The sequence below is a fragment of the Phoxinus phoxinus genome (assembly GCF_949152265.1).
Source record: "Phoxinus phoxinus genome assembly, chromosome: 23".
In the NCBI taxonomy this organism is placed as follows: Eukaryota; Metazoa; Chordata; class Actinopteri; order Cypriniformes; family Leuciscidae; genus Phoxinus; species Phoxinus phoxinus.
In genome coordinates, this window is record NC_136898.1 from 5,444,892 (window position 1) to 5,465,904 (window position 21,013).

General features: G+C 37.4%; 2 protein-coding genes across 2 annotated transcripts in view; both read right to left on the minus strand.

The window, feature by feature from the left end:
- vcanb (versican b) overlaps positions 1–4,998 on the minus strand; it is a 28,180-nt gene extending 23,182 nt beyond the window's left edge. Inside the window, exons 1-3 of the mRNA XM_079600600.1 lie at positions 4,866–4,998; positions 4,005–4,075; positions 2,232–2,642 (exon numbers count right to left, since the gene is read on the minus strand). Coding sequence (XP_079456726.1) covers positions 2,232–2,642; positions 4,005–4,068 — 475 coding nt within the window. The 5' untranslated portion in view covers positions 4,069–4,075; positions 4,866–4,998. The remainder of the gene's footprint in view (positions 1–2,231; positions 2,643–4,004; positions 4,076–4,865) is intronic.
- Positions 4,999–6,913: 1,915 nt separating this feature from the next.
- The window catches only part of xrcc4 (X-ray repair complementing defective repair in Chinese hamster cells 4), a 35,694-nt gene continuing 21,594 nt past the window's right edge, over positions 6,914–21,013 (minus strand). The window contains exons 6-8 of the mRNA XM_079599386.1: positions 19,480–19,625; positions 16,484–16,625; positions 6,914–7,750 (exon numbers count right to left, since the gene is read on the minus strand). Coding sequence (XP_079455512.1) covers positions 7,636–7,750; positions 16,484–16,625; positions 19,480–19,625 — 403 coding nt within the window. The 3' untranslated portion in view covers positions 6,914–7,635. The remainder of the gene's footprint in view (positions 7,751–16,483; positions 16,626–19,479; positions 19,626–21,013) is intronic.

Below are 21,013 nucleotides of genomic sequence, written 5' to 3' on the forward strand. Positions count from 1 at the left end.
AGAAGAAAAAAAGCATCTGTTACAGATTCTGTTGATTTGGCTTGAATTGAAACCAGGACATTCATTTAAAGGTCCAGTAAGTGATTTCTGAGAAATGTTGTTGAAAATTTAAATCAACACCTGAACAAACAATTCTGTGAATATTTGCTAGACGTTTGTTGTGTGTGCTGAAAAAGAAAAACATTGTGTTTGTACATAGTCCTGGCAGTGAAAATAGGAGAAAAAACAAAGTGGATCGGAGCAATCCACAGAGCACCACAGAGCCAATCAGCAATAAGGGGCGGAGAGAGAGTGAGCAAGCGGGATATTTGTAGAAAGACTGTAGAAAGAGAGATAGCTGACAGAAAGAGGAAAAACTAGAGGAATATAAAGAAGGGTTACAATCAGGCAAGAGATTTAGAGCCCACGTTAATATTAGAAAAGCTTTCCAATGTTGGAGAGACCTAAGCAGGGAAGCGTGTTCCTTATTTTGGGGGCGGAGCAATGAAGGGAGGGGTGTGTTTGTTTGGGTGTCGATTTCAAATATCAACAGTGTTTCTCAGAAATCGCTTACTGCACCTTTAATATATGACTCTATACAAAGCAAAGAGATACAGATTTACTTCATCTAAACCAAGGTCTCATTTTACAACAGTTAGGACCCTTTTTAGCTTTAACTATTTCCTGGATGATTTTTCAGACATTTGTTTATAATGCAGTCATTCAGCAAACCCAAAAAATAACAAAAAATGTCTTGCGTTGGTTAAAACACAAATGGTTCACCCTTCATTTATCTCATTTAGAAACACAATAGGGCCTTGTCAAGATTCGAGGCAAAACCAGACTCTGAAAGTGATTTTTCCAGACTCTAAAGCAAAATAATCTTTCCGCCCTTGTCTCCTGACAGGAACGCTGTTCCATTTTGGCTTTCGATGACTAATTACATCATCACATGTGCTTACAAGAGTAAAAAAGCGCAGCACATCTGAGAGCCATTGCTGAACGGGTTTGCCAATGGAAACCGTGCAAGATGGAGGAAGCTAAAGAAACACCATTTTACTGAAAGTGACTTTTAACGAAATCGTTATCGTTATAGTTGTGGTGTGGACTCAGAACCCGGAAGTCTAATTTGCCGTTTGGTTCCTTTGAGAATTTCCTATGGGGTTTTATAATGGAGGTTTTCAATTTATGTGTAAAATAAAGTCTGTGGTAAACATAACTTGACGATAGTTTGACGTTTTCTTCTACAACGTAAAATACTCACACCCATAGCGAATACATGATTTTTGAAAATGTAAGTTTTTAACTCTTTCCCCGCCATTGACGTAATTTTCAGTTTTTCACTGTGGCGCTATAAAACATCTTCTGAAAGAGTAAACACAGGCGAAAAAGAAGCAGAAACAAGCAATATCATATGCAAATGCAAAATAACGCGATCATCAACATTAAACGGCATATAAATCAAAACTACTGAATGTTCCTGAATGAAATGTCGACCCAGGACGAGCTATACTGTGAAGCTTTGGGGGTGTTGATGGACTCGGTTTACTCAATCTCTGTTTTGATCATCGTTGAATCCCACCCAGACGTACTCTATGACAAAAAAAATGAGATTTTCTCAACTTTTTGCTTTTTTTAATGAAACTTAACCACATTCAAGTGTTGATAAAAAAGAAGAATGCATTGCTGTAAGCTAGAATAAAACGTTTTTCTGTTGTTGTTTAAAAGCAGATGCTCTGTTCTTTCTTTTGATATATTGCATGTTCATATACTCAAACAAAATATTCTGCGGGCCATGAAACTTTTGTGAAGATAATCAAAAATGCTGGCGCGGGCTGGCAACTTAAAAAAAAAAAAAACGTTGCCGTTGAAAGAGTTAATAAGCAACTATATAAGACTATATAAGCGTGTGAGTGTGTGCAGTGTACATTATAGAACAAAACATCAAAGTATCGTCAACTCAAGTTATGTTTACCACAGGCTTTGTTTCCAACAAATTAAAAAAATAGGAAATTCTTGACGGAACCCGCGGTGAAATTAGACTTCCGGGTTCTGACGTCATTCCTGCACCACTTAATTCAGAACCATTCCTAGAACTATATCTTTATCATTATCGTCCTTGGTGTGAACAGGCCTTAAAAGACCTCTTAAAGGTGACGTCAAACGAAAAAAGGAAGTCATTAACAATTATACGATTGAAATTTGACCACGGACATGCATTACTTTCAACATTAGCATAAGGAATCACTGACCAGTGACATCCAGGGAGACTGTGTCTTGAGTGTCTTCAATGCCGTGCATAACCTCGCAGCGGTAGACGCCCGCATCACTGGCCCTGAGCCTCATCACGGTCAGAGACGCGTCGCCCTGCTTCTCGGGGAGGCTGGGCACAGACACCCTGTCTTTAAACCCCTGGCCGATCTTGATGAACCCGTTCTGGGCCACCATCACTATGCTCTCCTCATCGCCCTCGAGTTTAGTCCACTTGATGCGCAGATGGTCCGGGTTGGCGCTGGAGACCGGGGGGGCAGCAGCAGCGGTGGGGGTGCTGGAGGTGCCAGTCAGGGCGGGGAGGATGGAGAAGTGGCAGGGCAAGACCACCTGCTCCGCCAGAGACCCTCGGACCGGACGACTCCTCTCCACCTTCATCCTACGGGCCGAGTCTGGAGACAAGAAGCAGAACCCAGGAGCAGACACATCATCTTCTAGAAGCGTTTATTAACACACACTTTGACACCAAACGAGAGACTATATTTTCACCTTAATTATGGGGTTAAAAGAAATATTCAAGTCATTAATCAACGGAATAGTTTCATAAAACAAAAACGCTGCAGTTCATCTCTCATACAGCATCATATGGCAGACAGGGGTTATTAATGTTAATCAAATTTACCTGAAATAAAAATATAAAAACATTTCAACATTTTTCAATTTTGTTTAGTTCAAGTTGAAATAATAGAGTAAATAAAACTAAATAAACTATATAGACATTTAAAATATTAACAAAAACAGAGTATCAATGACACTACAATAGCACTGTAGCAGACAGGATGTAGTCGTTTTATGCACAGGAAGTGTTGAGAAACTTGAGATTGGTTTACGGGGATGCATGATACATCATCATAACTGTCACTGGTCCATATTTCACATTTGTAATATATCCCATTGGTTCATTTCTCCTCATTTTAATTTTAGTTTCCTTTATTGTCATCTATTACTCACTTAACGTCAATCTTTAAAAACGATAATATTTATATAGCACTAACTAAGTCTAATCTTTAACAAATCTCTAAATTAATATTTTATACAAGTGAATATTTGATTAAAATATGTATTATTAGAATATGACAAATATTCATATCATTTATTAAATATATAAATATATATACTGAGTAGTAAAAATATGATTATATATATATTTATTATAATTTAATTATAAAATATGCATATAAATATGAATAATTAAATATAAATTTAATTATTATAATAAATAAAAATATTTACATTATTATTTTAAAATAATAAAGAAAACAAGCTAATTTGGGCATAAAAACATTATAATGTACAATATAAAAAATAGTGACATTATTTAATAAATATATAAATGAAATTATTAAAATAAATAATATCTAATAAATAATATTTACAATATATATTTATATGTAATTGTATCATTTATTTTTTATTTTAAAGATTAAAAATTAAAAATGTATTTACATTTTATTTATTATTTATTTATACGAATTTATTGTTTTATATGTATTTATTATTTATGCATTTATATATATTTATAAATGTATTTAACTAGTATAACATTTTTATATTTGCCATTCATATCAGCCATTAGCCTACATTAAAATGATTATTGGCTAATCAGTATTGGCACAAATTTTAATATCAGTGCATTTATCTACTTTAAAGGTTTGGAGAGTCGAAGTGAATGTAAAAAGGAAACATTTATAATAATGTGGAAGAAGTAAAAATGCCACACACACACACACACACACACACACTCATAAACTCACCATCTTGGGTTACAGCGCTGCAGGCACAGACCAACCAGAGGATGTGCTTAACGTCCAATAACATGTCAAATCTGGAAACAAATAAAGCTTCTCATTTCGTAAAAGTCATTCTACTTTTGCATTTGCAGCTACAGATTAGCCACTTCTAACGTGGGTTGATCGTCAAACTGATTCTGTTTCATGTCTGTCTATGTCTTTGTTCCACGTCCAATATGTCTTTAAACACCCACTCTCTGTTTGCTTTCTTGTCTCACTTCATCTATTCAATATAGGTTTAGCAGTCAAACAGAAAGCGAGTTTATGAAAGCTTCATTCATAGTTAGCGGTTAAAAAGCCGTAGCATATGTTCCATTTGAATAGTGTACTTCACCTCAGAAATATACGGATCATCATCCTGTGACATCTTTACGCATCGCTCTCTAACAATTAACATCGCCGTGGAAATCTGAGCGCGCGCTAAAGCCAGTATGCGCGATGAAGGCAGATCAATCAAAATCAGACCAAATCAAACCCAAAAGCTTATCTGAAAGCAATCCAAAGCTTATCTGAACCCCAGCACCACTGATACCACACACTCTCCGCTATCCGCATTAAAGCAGAACAGGCATTAAAATGATAATGATGAGATAATGATAAGTGGACCTCCACTGAGATGATGCCAAGCGCGAACAAAGCTTCAGGGTGACAGCCCATCAAATGAGAAACAAAGAGACGCACTGAGGCAAATGTGCTCTCATATAAAACAAAGGTGAGCAGAGGAGAGTCAAATTAAAAAGCGATTTAACTAAAGCAATTAGGCTACTTATTAATGTGCAGTAATATTCATCAAGTATAAACATTGTTAATAATAATCATACTTACTTATTTTTCCCAGTAGACAATATTGACTAGCTATTCCTGCTTCTCCAAATGCAGTCCAAATGTATCTGATGGTCCACCAGCGAGCCGCAGAAGTCAGTGCTCTTTCTTCCCCTGATGCCCACGAAAAGACTGGAGACATGAGCCGGCAGCAAGTTCAAATTCCATGTCCACCCATGATTTCGTCAGTTTCCAGAGGAGGGGCAGAGAGTGCCCACCCAAAACGAATCTGATCCATCCTCCTGCCTGAAGAGGAACAGAGATGTTCTGCGCTCTTAATATTGGTGCAAACTGGAGTTTGTATCACCGATTAATCTAGTCTGAACATAAGCTATAACTTTGGACATAAATAAGAAAAAGAAAAAAGAATGTTTTTTTTCTCTTTGATTGCATTGCGCACAATCTTGGAGCTGCAGGGAAAACTTCTGCGCAAAGTCCAAAGCATGTCCATCTGCTCGTAAAGAGCGTGTAACAGCTAAGATAGTGACAGTCTTCGAAAATTAAATCAACATTCATTCTAAAGATTATATGCACAGAACACTCGCACTCCTCCGCTAAGCAGCTCTCTGTATTACGCGGAGTCGCGCGTAAAGGCGCATCTGCAGGTCTGACAGGGAACTGATAATCACACGTGCTGAAGGTGCTGATGGAGTAACTGGGTTATTAAGGGGTGTGAAAGTGACCAAATTGCTCTTGTGAGCTGATGTGAACTGCTCTACTCCGCTTATAGAGCTTTGCCTGAGCTTTCCACACGGGGGAGAGAAGATACCGTTACCTCTGCTAGAAGTAACCCGCACCATTCGGTAGATTTAGCGATTGCAAGATTATTGGTAAAAGTCCATATAGCATTCAAATGTTTAGGGTCGGTATGATTTGATCCTCAGGGCTGCATTAATTTGATCAAAAATAGTAAAAACATTAATATTGTGACATAACTGTTTTATGTTACTTATGTTTAAAATGTTGACCATGAATTTTCATTTGTTCATGTTTAATTCCATTGTTAATAAAATTTGAGCTTTACTACACATAGACCTACAATAATAAAAGACTGTCAAAGAACATGATTGGTGCTTACCTGTCTTGATATAGGGTGTTGTCAGTGTTTTCCATTCCGAATCATAGATATAATATACATAGATTCCTCATTAGCGGCTGTTTTATGGGGCGGCCAGTGAACATTCGAGAGCAAGTTGACTGAGTGTCTGCAACCGTAGTTAGACATATGATGATCAATATCTGTAATAGACTTCAGGAGATGATTTTGCTAAACTTACACAACAAGACGACATTCAAAATTGACCATAGTATAAAATCCTGCAATATTGAGTTAATACTGTACATACAAACCAGGTTATCCCATTTCTTTGTGAATTTAAATCTCGACGGTTTCACAACCAGAAGCTGCGCTATGTTGTGGCTTCATTGATTCTTATTGTGAGTGACGACACGCTGAACATTGGAAGATAGCAGGAGGACGATGTATTGAGCTCTTGAATGTGGTTTCTACATATATATATCTATGTTTGAGTAGTTCCAGCATGTTGCCATGCAGTTGCTAAGGTGTTCTCATCGATTGGAGGTTGCTTATTGTCTAAAGAGTTCACTCACACCTATAATATTCTGATGATCTTGGGGGATCTTGCAACTTTTTTGTTTTGGATTTTCTCCCACTTTATCTCTCACAAGGTGAAAATCATCAGCTTGTTTAGAAAAGTAACAGCATACATCTCTTCAACAAGCTGCGTGCATCATTCATCCCAGCTGGAAAAAAACAGGCATAAACCAGTCAAAGCTGGTTTGCTGGTCTTAGCTGGTTTAAAGATGCTCTATCCAGCTAATCCAATTTAAAAAATGGCCAAAACCTCTTTAAAACCAGCTAACAGTCCTGCCTGAAGACCAAAAGATCAGCTTAGGCTGGTTTAAGATGTCTTTTTTTTAAGCAGAGATGTCCATAACACCAATAGTGCAGCATAACTAATAAAATAATGCATGCAAGTTGAGAATGTAGGGTTGGGGTAAAATGCATTACAAAAGGAAGATCACTACTTAAGGAATGAGAAAAACAAATCTTTATTCACATTTATTATATTTATCACACCATACAGTTAAAAATGGACACATTTCTTATTATTAAAAAGAAGTGTTCTTTTTCTCTTAAACTTTCATTGTTTAATATTGTAGCATGGAAGCTTGTTTACGCCTCATATCCAATTTAAACTCTTATTCTAACTTTTATTTTCCCATAATAGTGAGACATAAAATTGGGATTGCGAGAAAAAAAGAATAAAAAAAATTAGGCTTTTATCTCACAATTCTAACTTTTTTTCTCTCACGGTTGCTAGTTTATATCTCATGATTCAGACTTTTTCCCCCAGAATTGAAATATAAAATTGGAATTGCGAGAAAAAAGTCAGAATTATGAGATATAAACAAAAAGGTAGTAGCGCCTTTTATCTCATGGTTCTGAATTTTTCCAATTCAAAAGTCACAATTGTGAGATGTAAACTCAATTTAAAAAAGTAATTGCGGCTTTTTAATCTCGTGATTCTGAACTTTTTCTCACAATTGAGACTTTCCCCCTCATAATTGATATAAACTCACAACTGCAGGAAAAGAAAAGGAAAGTATTCCATGGAGGAAACAAGCTTCTATATTGTAGAGCCGATTCACTGTAAAAAAAATACTTGCCTAATTTTATTCCTCATATAGTTTAAAACCAGTACAAAAGTCATGCTTCTCATGAATGGTGCTCATTAGACCCCAGAGAGGGTCATATATCATCGAACAGGTCGTCTGGATCAAGGTTCGCAGCAGCGCTCGCTGGTTTCAGTTGGACTTTTGACGTTTTGCTCGTTTCGGCTTTGGCATCTTCCGTCGGCTTCTCGCTAAAATTACAAAGTGAAGGAACAACCGTCAGCAGAAGGTGGAGGTTAAATGCATAGCAGAAGCTGGTATAAGTCATGAACTGGAGTGAAGTCTTACTTCTGCCTGATTACAGTGACCCAGTCAAACAAGATTCTGCCACAGGCTCAAGTCTAAACGCGGTACAGTTCCCCCTGCTTCATCCTGTATAATCAGCCACATACCGTGTGCTTTTAGTGTCACTGGATGCTAATAAGAGTTTGGAAGTCACTGATCATGTCGCCCGTCACTCAAAGTGGATCTGACACTGATGTACAAGGTGACACTTATGTCTCAAAGTCACCGCAGAACTTAATGCTAACTTGCTTTCATTACTATACTGTGACAAATTTAGCATGTAAAAATGCTTCTTCAGCATTAAAACAAGAAATAAAGGTTAAACTCCCACAGGATTCTGTCTATACGGACGACGGAGAGCTTTTCAAAGCGCTAGAAGAAATCAGGTCAGAGGGAGGGAAAATAAATGAGATTTATAGTCCCGTAAGCCTGTTAATTTCAGGATGTGCCGGGGATCATGTAGCCTTTTAAGCAAAGCTTGTCCTGTGGTGTGCCAGAAAACACATGGACAACACGGCTGGAATTAAACATACACACAAATGAGAGAAAGTTAGTCGGATTACATCACATCTGGCAAAAAAGTGACGTGGATAAGATGAAACTGTAAAGGTTCTTCAATGGTTAAGCGAAGAACCATTTTTACAGTTTATAGCGTTCTTGAGTTGAGCAAACTGGTTCCTTGGAGATCTTTTGCTTCTTCAAGTTACATAGGTTCTTCAGATCAATCCAATAAATGTTTTTATCGAACAGTATATTTTCAATCATGACAATCTCAGAATAGTGTTTGTTATTGCATGTTAATGTATTTGGTCTATACGGACTAGATCTGCTACGCTGCTGCTGCTATATTGCTCCAGAGCAAGTATGGACTTAATACTGCTAATATATTATTCACAATATTCACAAGTCAAGTCACCTTCATTTATATAGCGCTTATGATTTACTCGACTGATTTGTTCAACACTGAGTGATTCAGTTCTGTGAGTCAATATGGATTGTATCAAAGCAGCTTTCCAGTCATAATAGGAACAGCCATCGTTTTGGCTTCACAGCAGCTCTAGATTAAGGTTATTGTCCAGCTAAAGTTAGATTTGATTGATTTACTTCCGTCGCAACGATCATTAGTTAACTTATTAAATAATCCGGCCAGCTCATTTGCACAAAACAGTGCCTGGTGTCTCGAGAACGCAAACCATGAAATACATTTTTTCACAGACACTGCTGTGAGATTATAAAATATGCTGCTGCATGAATAGATGTATATAAATCTTGTAGCAGATCTAGGCAGGTGGAGCTGGGGGAGGTGGAGGGTCACAGAGGAACTCTGATAATGCACTGCAAGACTATATATATATACAGTGTATATATATTTATATATATTGACCTGGTGATCCTGATGTAATATAAATAAGTAAATCATTTTAATTCACAATCATATAGATGATAATTAATTAAATCTAAGAGCCATTTTGAATGCATTAAGAATATAATGCATTAAATATACAATGCACCAGGAATCATATTCAGAATGAATTCTGTTTTGTCTCATGCATATAATATTTGTGAGCTTTAATAAGCCTCAACGAGGGGGAAATGGAGTTCATTAAAAGTTAACAGCTTCCACGTAAAGCAGTCACACACTCTTAAAGAGCCTGTCCCTGGAAACTAACGCTTCCTTATTAGAAACAGGTTTGCATCCAGCAGTGTCTCCTCATAATGCAGCGACAGGAGGAATCAGGCGAAGAAGACGCCATTTTAACGGATCATGCTGAGGAGCTTCCAGAAACCTTTTATATCCTGCTGAAATAGTAAGAGCTGCTCCATAAAATACCACCATAATAACAAGCGGGAAAAATAAAAATGACATTTTCAACTGCAATGAGGCTCATTTGCTCAACGAGCAATTTTTAAATGTTCAATGGAAAAAATTAACATAAAACATTTAAAGAATATTTTAAAAAGTTGAGAGGAATACTAAGAATGTTGTCGCCTAAAATTGATGACAATGTAAAGGTTCACCACAATGTAGTCGTGTTACTGCCACATACAGAGGGGTCATAAGTCTGCAACCACATGGAATATATGCTTTTCTTCATATAAATGTAAAAAAGACAAAACAATGAAGAAATATTTCAGATTCTGATCTATTTCTAGGTTGAATGCTAATCATAAATGCAACAAAGAAGCATTTTCACCAGTGGAATCAGACTTTAGGACCCCAATGTACAAGCAACAGGGCCTAATATTATAAAACCGATTGTGTTTCCAGGTTCATGATCCCTGTAGAATCACATCTGAGGTCTCATCTTGTGCAGTTCAGGACTCAAATACCTGCTTCTGAGACATGCAGTTAAAGAGGTGTCTAGCAAAAAGGAAGCAAGTGTTAGGTGAGGTCCACGGGGATTGACGCAACAGAACGCAGTGGAAGTCTTTAAAAACGCTTCAAAAACAGATGCCACATTCTGTTGCTTCAAATAAATCCATTTATTAGTACAATGTTCAGTGTCTATGAAATAAAATGCTTCATCGAGGAAAAATCTTGCAGGCCATTTGGTTGATGTGAAAGATAAAAACCCATGATTTAGCTAAAGTCACCATGATTTTAAAATAGACAACTCTTATTTTTTATGCAGTATTTATTATTATAAATTATTTATGCATTCGCATCCTTTTAGAAATTCATGTGCTCTCATAATCTTTCATCAAAATAACTTCCCTTTCCTCTTGCGGAGACATCTCATCTCTTCTCTCTCTCTGATGATGCGTTTACTGGTGTGAGGGCGGGGCAACCTGTCACTCATATGACATCCACCAATAGCAAACCACATCCATCCAATCAATTCCTGATGGACAAAATCAAGTCCCGCTCTACATTTTGTTTGAGAAGCCGTTTCACTCAATACGGGGAAGAAAAGACTATCGAAACTTCCGTTTAATGCAGACTTTAAAGTAAAAAACGGCTCCTGATTGCAAATATATGGTGATTTGTCCTCAAAAATACAATGAAACAAACGACAAAAGTCTGTAATTGTCCTTTTCTTGACCAAAGAGCTTTAATATGGTGTGTTGGTAGTGGTACCAAACAAACACAGAGAGGCTCAAAGATTTTGATCTTTTCTAACATGTAAACCCTTAAATGGAATCAGCTGATTAGTTCATTCTCATTTGACTCTCGAAAACCACATTTGATTGAACTCAGTAAATCAAGCATTAGAAATACATCTTTAAAAAGCAAACCCCAGACGTTCATCTGCGAAACGATGCTTAGTCAGCGCAATCTCGGACAATCTGCGTGTAAACAGTGCATTTGCATTTCTGCACATGTAAATACGGTGGTTTGATCAAGGGGTTCCCCTGTGCGGCTCGCATCTGGAAGTCATTCTGACGTGACTAAACTAAGAGCAGCTTTGATGATGAACAGAAAGAGTTGCTTTCCTACTGCCTTCTGGGAGGAAATCCGTAGGTGCGGGCATGGATAACGGGAGAGCACACGCGTAGATCACGTATATTTGCGGTCGTGATTCACTGGGAACAAGCTGGGAATTGTCTGCGGGTTGGGGAAAAAAGGTCTTAAGTTATTATTACGAGAAGCGCTGGATCTGGTTAAGAGAATGTAAAGGAGCCCAGAAAGGGGGAGAGATGTTACGGTATGATTTCTAATAAAGACCACAGCCATATGAGACATGAGAGTAAATAATGTAAATGTATATCATGAAGTAAACCAATGGATGATTTAATTATAATGATGAAAAACAGGTTAACACACTGAACTCAAGGAAAATAAAGAACCAGCCATGAAAACTCGTACAGGTTGTCTGAAACGCCACCACTGGACATTTCTTTGGGAGACCCACAAACTAAGCGAGCTGCAGCAAACACACATGCCGAGCGCTGTGCAATGCAGTGTAAATGGGCTGCTTGTTGTCCGTTGTCCCGCTCAGCCAGATTCATCTCCAGGCAGGTGCTGGGAGACTGTAGAACTGCACGCTTTCAGCCAGAGCCCAAATCAATCCGCTCTCTCCTCTTCCTCTTCTTCATCTTCTAATAAAACGACTATTAAAGTTCTGATGCACCTCTGAATCCTCTAACACAGTTTTTCGACTTCCTTCTCTTCGACCTGGGAAGGAGACACTTTACACTCAACTTTACTGTTTCAATGAATTATGTCTTTTTTTGCTTGTCTGGTAAATCTTTAATCAAAACATTCAAACTTTCTCCTCAGAAATGACTTCAAATACCTGTCACTTTTCAATCACCAATGCTGCAAAGCAACACTTGCTTTTCACAATTCACTCAATTTACGATAGATAATATTAAGTCCCGCCCTGCATTACAAAAAGATTTTCACGGCATATACATTTAAATATAAAGCGCCCCAAATGAATCTGCCCTGATCTGAACATGCGGTTCTGAAGCTGAATAAACAAATCATGTCTGCTGGGTGATTCTTTTCAGCCTTTGGAGGAGAAATGCTTTTAAACATGGTCTTTATTAGAGCAGATGCCATGGCACAGAGTCTCGCCATCTGTGGACAGCACCGATTGTGCGGTTTGTTTGTGCAAAAGAAAGAAAATGTGGGACCGATTCTTGTCTCTATCCAATGACTTGTATTTTGCCTGCTGGGAAGCTGCTACTGGCGAATTTCTTCATGCCCATGCAGGGCTTTTAAACCTACAATAACAGGCCATTTGCTTTTTGATTCCTCTAGAGATGTTGGCAGAGTGATAAAAGACACTGGCATGGAGCAGTGACTGTTCAGAATCTTCTCTCATTGGTGAACTTACGTTGATATCTGCTTTATTAACACTAACATTAAAACGTTTGAGGTCAATAACATTTATTTTTTTGTAAAGAAATTAATACTATAAATAATCTATTGAGCAAGGAGACATTAAATTGATAAGGTATGACAGCAAGTAATTTATAATGTAATAAAAGATTTTAAATAAATGGTGTTATTCATCAAAGAATCCTGGAAACAACTATCATGGTTTCCACAAAAATATTAATCTGAAGGATCATGTGACAGTGACACTGAAGACTGGAGTAATGATGCTGAAAATTCAGATCACAGGAATAAATTACATTTTAAAATATATTACAATAAAAAAAACATTTTAAATTGTAATAGAATTTTACAATATGACAGTTAGAGACAGTCTCTACAACAGTACTGCATTTTTGATCAAATAAATGCAACCTTTGCAATAAGAGAAAATCATTCATTTTGTCTGTGAACAACATTTGAGTTGCTGTTATTCATACAATAAAAGTAGACGCAGATCAGGGTCTGTCAAGCTCCAAAAAGAACAAAAATATAATCAAATATTACAAATAGTCTCATAAAGTAGTCTTTTGTGTTGCATTTAACATCTTCTGAAGCAATATGAAAAACATATTTGCATAAAAAACCCACATTATATATTTAATAAATGTAATTATTTAAAATTTTTGGTGCTTAACTGGCTCAGTCCCCATTATCTTCATTGAATGGAAAACAATATATATTCTTCAAATATTGTGTGGAGAGAGAAAGTCATGCAGGTTTGGAACAAGATGAGGACGAGTAAATGATGACAGAATATTTGGGTGATCTGTCCCTTTAAAGCTGCCCGCCACATAAAACGCACATTCATTTATGATACACCACCACTAATTTGTGTCGCGTTCTAGAAAGGCGCTCCAGCACTCAAATTGTGCGTAATTAGCCGAGGCATTCAAAGCCACACGTCTGTTTAAAAACCTCATTCCAGGAACAGAATGAGAGACTCCAGCTGGATTTCTCCACTCGTGTGATATTCTCTAAAGATGTTAGAGCCAGATCTCCATGCCATGGAAGTCTATTAATGTTTGGAAAGTCTTACACTTACACACAGTGGCAGAACGCGCTTCGTAGCGGCGGCCTGGAGAATGAGAAAGAAAGTCCAATACAAACTCTCAGTGTCCCTCAACACCTGATACGCGAGCACACGCACGAAACATCTGGCGCTGAGGCACCATTCTGTCATGGACCGCCTCGGTCCGCCAGGGCCTGCGAACGTCACCGCTCTAAGTGTTTGCTGACAGGGGGAGCAGTCGGCGACACTGGGAGACTAGAAACACTTTTAAACAGAATCAGTTTAAACATTTACTCTGCCTGCAGAGCCACACAAACACTCTTGTTTTTACCGAGTTTTAAAAGACCCTCATTAAACATTAATCTCTCCATATCCCAGCATAACGTCAATACAATATGAAGCCAAAGCGTCTTTCGTATATGTCTGCCAACTCGAGAAACTTTCATATATGTCTGCCAACTCAAAAAAACACGGGCTCTGTTCCAAATGCTAGTTAGCTGCCCTTCTGCAGACTTTAGCAGCTCCCTTTTAAGGTGGCATCCAAACTAAACTGATTGGAAATGTGTAACGACTCAGTTAACAAATCAATCACGCCACACACACACTCCTCACGTAAAGTGCATAAGACATTAATCTAGTGTGGATGGATGGATGGATGGATGGATGGATGGATGGATGGATGGATGGATGGATGGATGGATGGATGGATGGATGGATGGATGGATGGATGGATGGATGGATGGATGGATGGATGGATGGATGGATGGATGGATGTTTTTTTAAATATGATGGATTTTTTAAATACGATGGATGGATGGATAGACGGACAGATTTTTGAAATATGGATTGGAATTGGAATTGGAAATTATTTATTTGAAACAGGGACAATGCACAAATAAACATTAAACTTGTCAAGCAAGAAAATATGTCTTGGGCCAGGTTATAGCAGCAATTGCTAATTTCCACCTGTAGTCCCTGGGCAGGTACAACAAATTAAAAATACAAATAAAATAAAGATACTGATTTTAAAATAGAAATTTCACGGAGTAATGAATAAAAATGGTGTCCATTATAATTACAAACTGGCAGGTTTGAAACAGAAACAGGGAGGCCATCAACCATCAAGCAGTTCAGCAGCATCTCCAGCACATTATGGTACAATCCAACTCTAAACACTCAATCATACACACACACATACACACATACAGTACATATACATTACACAACAAAACACATTTTATTACAGATGTGTGCAAGCTTGCTTGCTTAACAACCAGCTTTTTATTAGGCACGAGAAGGTGCGAGAATCTGCACATAGGATATGCTCAGTTGGAAGGGTATTCCACTGCCTCATGGCCACACATGAGAAGGAGGAACTCCCAAATTTAGTTTTACGTTGTGGGAAGCTACATTCCCCCCTTGTGACACTTCTAGTTGTTCGTACTGTTTTTTCGGAGCAGAGTGTTACAAACTTTTTCAGAGGGGGAGCAGTAGCACTATATATGATTTTATGTAGCAAAGACAAATTTGAGTGTTTTATTAAATTATCAAAACTAAGTAGATCATATTTGACCAGTATATGACAATGATGATAATTACGTGTTTTTTTTTATCATGGATTTTAAGGCAATTTTTATAAATAGATTCTAAAGGTTTTATAACTGTTTTACATGCCTGAGACCAGGATGTAATGCAGTACAAAAGGTGAGGGATGATCATTGCATTTAAATATGTACTAGATGCTTCAGTGGTAAGACAGTTTCTTATGTGTCTAAAATTTATTAAATTAAATTTCAATTTATTACACAATTTTTTAATATGAATTTTAAAACTAAGTGTTGAATCTAGAGTTACCCCCAGATATTTAAATGTATCTACATGTTTTATATATTGGCCATTTACTAAAATTTTCCGGATAAGTCCTAAGTGTAGACCGATTTGTGAAGAACATGGTTACAGTTTTTTGGATGGAGATAGATAGATAGATAGATAGATAGATAGATAGATAGATAGATAGATAGATAGATAGATAGATAGATAGATAGATAGATAGATAGATAGATAGATAGATAGATAGATAGATAGATAGATAGATAGATAGATAGATAGATAGATAGATTTTTTTTAAATACTATAGAAATATGGACGATGGATGAATGGACATTTAAAATACTACAGAAAGATGGATGGATAGCTAGAATCACCTAGGAATACTACTAGAATAATAACTCAGAAACAATAATTAATGCCAAATAATCTCCAAAACAATGTGACTATTTTAGGATAAACGCAACACGTTTTCTCAGGATCGGCGTCCCTCAGGTGCCATCGAGTCTGAAGAAGTTGCTCAATGCAAATCTAAACCATTCATGGGATTTTTATTGTACAATTATGGAAGTACTGGCAAAGGAGGAGATGAAATTATACACATTTTCCTATTAATAAGTAAAAAGGGCTGCAGAGAGAAGCACCCAGGGGGGCCTGCACTGGAGAAATACAAGGTGCTGGCAAAAGACCAATGTTTTCCATCCGTACGACGGAAGAGTGTTCCCGCTTCTGTCTGCTCGACTGGCTGCAGGCGCGGAGAGAAAGCAACATCCAAGGTTGAATGAAGTGGACACCAGAGAGTAAGACAACCGGAATTATCACTGACATTTTTATGGCCGCAGTCGCAGGGGTTTATGGGTATCATACGCAACATTAGATAACAGGCCTCCAGGAGTCTGGGTGCGTTACGAGCCGATCGACCACAATAAAATGAGTAATTAAATGGAGAATGTGTGTAAATGTGAGTGATGTTACCTGGATCTCGGTCGCTGGTCCAGCGCTGCCCGTTTGGCCTGAGTCTCCAGCTGCTGAAGATGGCGGTGGCGGCGCTTGCGGCAGGGGGCCACATCTGTGATGTCGTTCAGGCTGTCGTCCATCGGGCTGCTTTCCGGCATCTCTGTTAGATAAAACATGGGAAAGTTCAAGTGTTAAAGTTCATTCACTGTTCATTTTTACATTTTTTTTCAGTTTTAGTCTTAGTCTTTTGATGAGAATGTACTTCACATTTGGACAATATTTCATTATGCCATTTTCATGAATTTTACTTTAGAAATGGTATAGATAACTAATTGTAAATGCTATGATTATGTATTTCAGCAGAAAATATTTTTCAAAAATGTATCATTTCAATATATACAAAATTTAACATTTTAACATTAATGTGCAGAAATAACAATGTGCATCGGACAGACCAAATAATAAACAAGTTTGGGAAAAGAACTATAAACTTTTTAATTTACATTGACTCACACCCACATCGGATCAATCCAAAACATACTATGACTGAATATTATTTATATATGATTAAAAAACCTTAGAGTTGAGCCTGGATATTGAAGGCCACAGGTAAATATGACACTTATTATAATAGCTTTATGTGAAGACTGTTTTAAGTTCACTTAAATTAAAAGTTCCTATATTTTTTTTTAAATATCATAAATGTTAAAATTAATAGCTCTCAATAATAAAGGAAATGATGAATGGCTATAAATAATGGCTAAAATTTAAAACAATTTGATAGAGACATCAGTATTGCTTTATCGGTAACGCCTTCATTCATAAAAAGATGCCATTAAACAAATATTTAAAATATACTGTCTTTCTGTGGTTTAATTTGGAGTTTAAATGTGAAATTATTACAATAAAAAAATATATTGAAAACTTCAATGTTAGGAGCGATTAATTAGAGAAAAATGTGTGATTAATTATTACATTTTTTTAACCGATTGACAGCACTAATTATATTATTATTATAATTTTATATTTAAATAAATAATTTTTATATTTCTATTCTTCTTCTATTCTAATTGTTTGTGCACTGTTAATGTCTTAAATTGATTCTTTTATTAACAGCATGTAATAAAAAATGAGTTTGTCTTAATTATAATTGATTAAAAACAAACAATTATTAACTAAATTATTTGCCAAACATTTCATTTCATTTTCAAACACATTGAATTTAAAGCTGAAATATTCAGCCAACCTGATCGATTATTACCATTTTAAAAATATGAGAGCTACATGGCATCTGCTGCCAATTTATTAATTTCAATTATTTAAAAAAAGGACAAGAAGAGTTATTATTTGTGAATGTTTGCTGGTATAATAGCTCTGAACAGGATTAATAGAGGTTCTCACAGCCAGTATTCAGGCAGCCGGCCAAGCTAACACAATCAACATCATAAACGCATTAAAAGCATGCTGAACATCAACATTAAAGCACTGTACATGCAGCTTGACTGCAATAAACACAGCAGGAGAACATCTGTCTCATGTGACATGACAGTGTAGCACAGTGGGAGATTGTTCAAGACGGCAAAGAATCAAATAGCACCTATTCTATAAGCCATTGACATTTTGCATTGCCAGACATGTTTCTGGCAGTTGTTTACATCTACATGAGTGCAATTTACACTGGTGGACAGATATCACTATGAAACTGGGAGGGTTTGACTTGCGTTATTTGGTGCAACAAACATCCTAACCACATTAAAGACTCTTTCAATTATGCTTCATGTACTGCACCCTTATGGTAAACTTTATAGTGGAGAAAAAAAAACTAAAGCTACAACTCTACTCTTTAAGAACAAAAACAGTACCAAGCACACACTCTGAAACATAAACCATTGCATCATGCTTGATGAGAAAGGGAAAGGACAAAGCCCAAAGAGCTCCGTCTGAGGTACCAAACCAAAGAAACTCACACCTAGCAACCATACATTACAATTCAGCTTGTTTACAGGGTCACGTGACCCTAAAGAAGGGGGTTTTTAGCTTTTCACTTTTACTCCACAGAGCTTACAGTGGGGAGAAAACAGAGACATTGAGCAACTCGCAGAATAAATCATGTGCGACTCCACCTCATTTCCCTTCCTGTGCCTCAAAACTCTGACTCAACGGCCTGAAGCCCCCAAATACAGTCTTTGAGTAGCCCGATGTCGAAATACACCAAAAGGAGACGTTGTTGCCAAGGAACAACTATTCTAGGAGATGATGTCATAGCTTGGTAAGCATTGACTGACAAATGCAAAGGAGGGCTAAGGGAATGAACAACCTGTATGCCGTCTTAGTTCTGGCTCAATGCTGCTTCAGCCCACCTTTACACCCTAATATTTCTTTACTGGTAGAAATACTACAATAGAAGTAGTGTAATGTTACTGACTGTGGCTGTGTCCGAAATCACCCCCTATACCCTCATTGACTATTCCCTACATTAGTCCGCTTGAAGGAGTGAATGAAAACGAGTGAGTGAATTGGACACTGAGTGCGCCGGAAAGGCTGCCGCTTTTGCATAGTTTGTGCTTGCGGTTTAAAGGAACACTCCACTTTTTCTGGAAATAGGCTCATTTTCCATCTCCCCTAGAGTTAAACAGTTGAGTTTTACCGTTTTCGAATCCATTCAGCCGATCTCCGGGTCTGGCGGTAGCACTTTTAGCATAGCTTAGCATAGATCATTGAATCTGATTAGACCGTTAGCAACTCTCTCAAAAAAATGACCAAAGAGTTTCGATATTTTTACTATTTAAAACTTGACTCTTCTGTAGTAACATCGTGTACTAAGACCGACAGAAAATGAAGAGTTGTGATTTTCTAGGCCGATATGGCTAAGAACTATACTCTCATTCCACTTTTCATTTTCTGTCGGTCTTAGTACACACTGGAGTTTTTGTTTTTATTGTTTTTATCGTCATGTTTGTGGTCTCTCACATTTAAAAAATCTTTTAGTGTGTGCCAGCCTTTAGAAGAATCACCTTGTGTAAGAGGCTTCGGGTCCGGGCGTCTGGGTTCAGCCTCCTGTTCGTCTTCTGTACTCCCTCCGTAATCACTCTCTTCTCCAGGACTCTTATCTGCCGCAGTCTCGATCGCCTCGTGGTCTTCACTCTCAGCCTTTTTCTTTCTAAGAGTAAACAGTACAACATGTTAACAAGACATGTGCATCGAAAGAACTAATGAAATTTTGTTCTGTTCTGCACTCGGTGGGAAGTTTCCGTGATTTGTTTTAATATTCACAACCATTCAAAAGTTTAAGGTCAGCAAGGTATGCTTTAATGCTGCTCTTTTGAAGTTTCTATTCATCCTGAAAAAATGTATCACGGTTTGCACAAAAATATTATGCAGCACAACTGTTTTCAACATGTTTCTTGAGCAAGAAAATCTAGATATTAGAATGATTTCTGAAGCATCATGTGACTCCTAATGTAATGAGTAATGATGCTGAAAATTCAGATTTGATCAAAGGAATAAATTACATTCTAAAATATATTGAAATAAAAAACAGCTATTTTAAATAATAATATTTCTCAATATGTTTTCTTTCAAAAATATTGAAATAAGTTATCGATCCCAAACTTTTGAATGGCAGTGTACCAATAGGCAGAACAATTTGTTTGAAATCAATCTTTCAGGTGTCGGATGATAACTATAAAGATAACGATAAAGATATAGTTCTAAAAATCGTTCTAACGATAAAAGATTAGCAAAGTTCACACCACAACTGTGACTATAACGGCACAGAGAAACGATATCGTTGAAATCACTTTCAGAATGATTTTATCCAGCTAATGAACGATAAAAACATTAACAGCCAATCAGAATCCATCCTACTTTGAAGAGCTCAAGCATTTAAAGTGACAGACGAGCACGAGCTTAGAATAAACAGAACGATATCGTCCGTGTCTTTATAGTTATCGTTCTCTGTGTGAACGGGCCTTCAGACTCTACTCCTTTAATAATTATTTAAGCGTCTTAATCAAGAGCACAATGCTGATGGACTGAACCTTCTTGGGTTTGTACCTAAACGTTTTAAGGTTTCCAGAGCTTGTTGCTGTCACTTTAAGTTTTGTTTTACACCAAAACATTCTAATTATAAGCGCAGATAGGAAAAGACTGCAGCGCATTGCTGACCAGGTGCTGCCGGAGAGTCAGTGCGGCTTCCGTGCTGGTCGTTCGACCTTGGACATGATTTTCTCGGTACGCCAGCTTCAGGAAAAGTGTGCGGAACAGCAACGCCCATTGTACATGGTGTTTGTCGATCTGACTAAGGCTTTCGATTATGTGAGTCGCTCTGGTCTCTTCCACGTTCTGCAGCGACTCGGTTGTCCGGCAACTCTTTTGGCAATACTCCAAGGCTTCCATGATGGGATGCGGGCAACCATACAGTTCAACGGTGCCCTCTCAAATGAGTTTGATGTCTGCTGCGGAGTAAAGCAGGGGTGTGTCCTCGCTCCCACCTTGTTTGGCATCTATTTCTCGGCTGTGCTGCAACGGGCGTTTCCTGATCCGGTT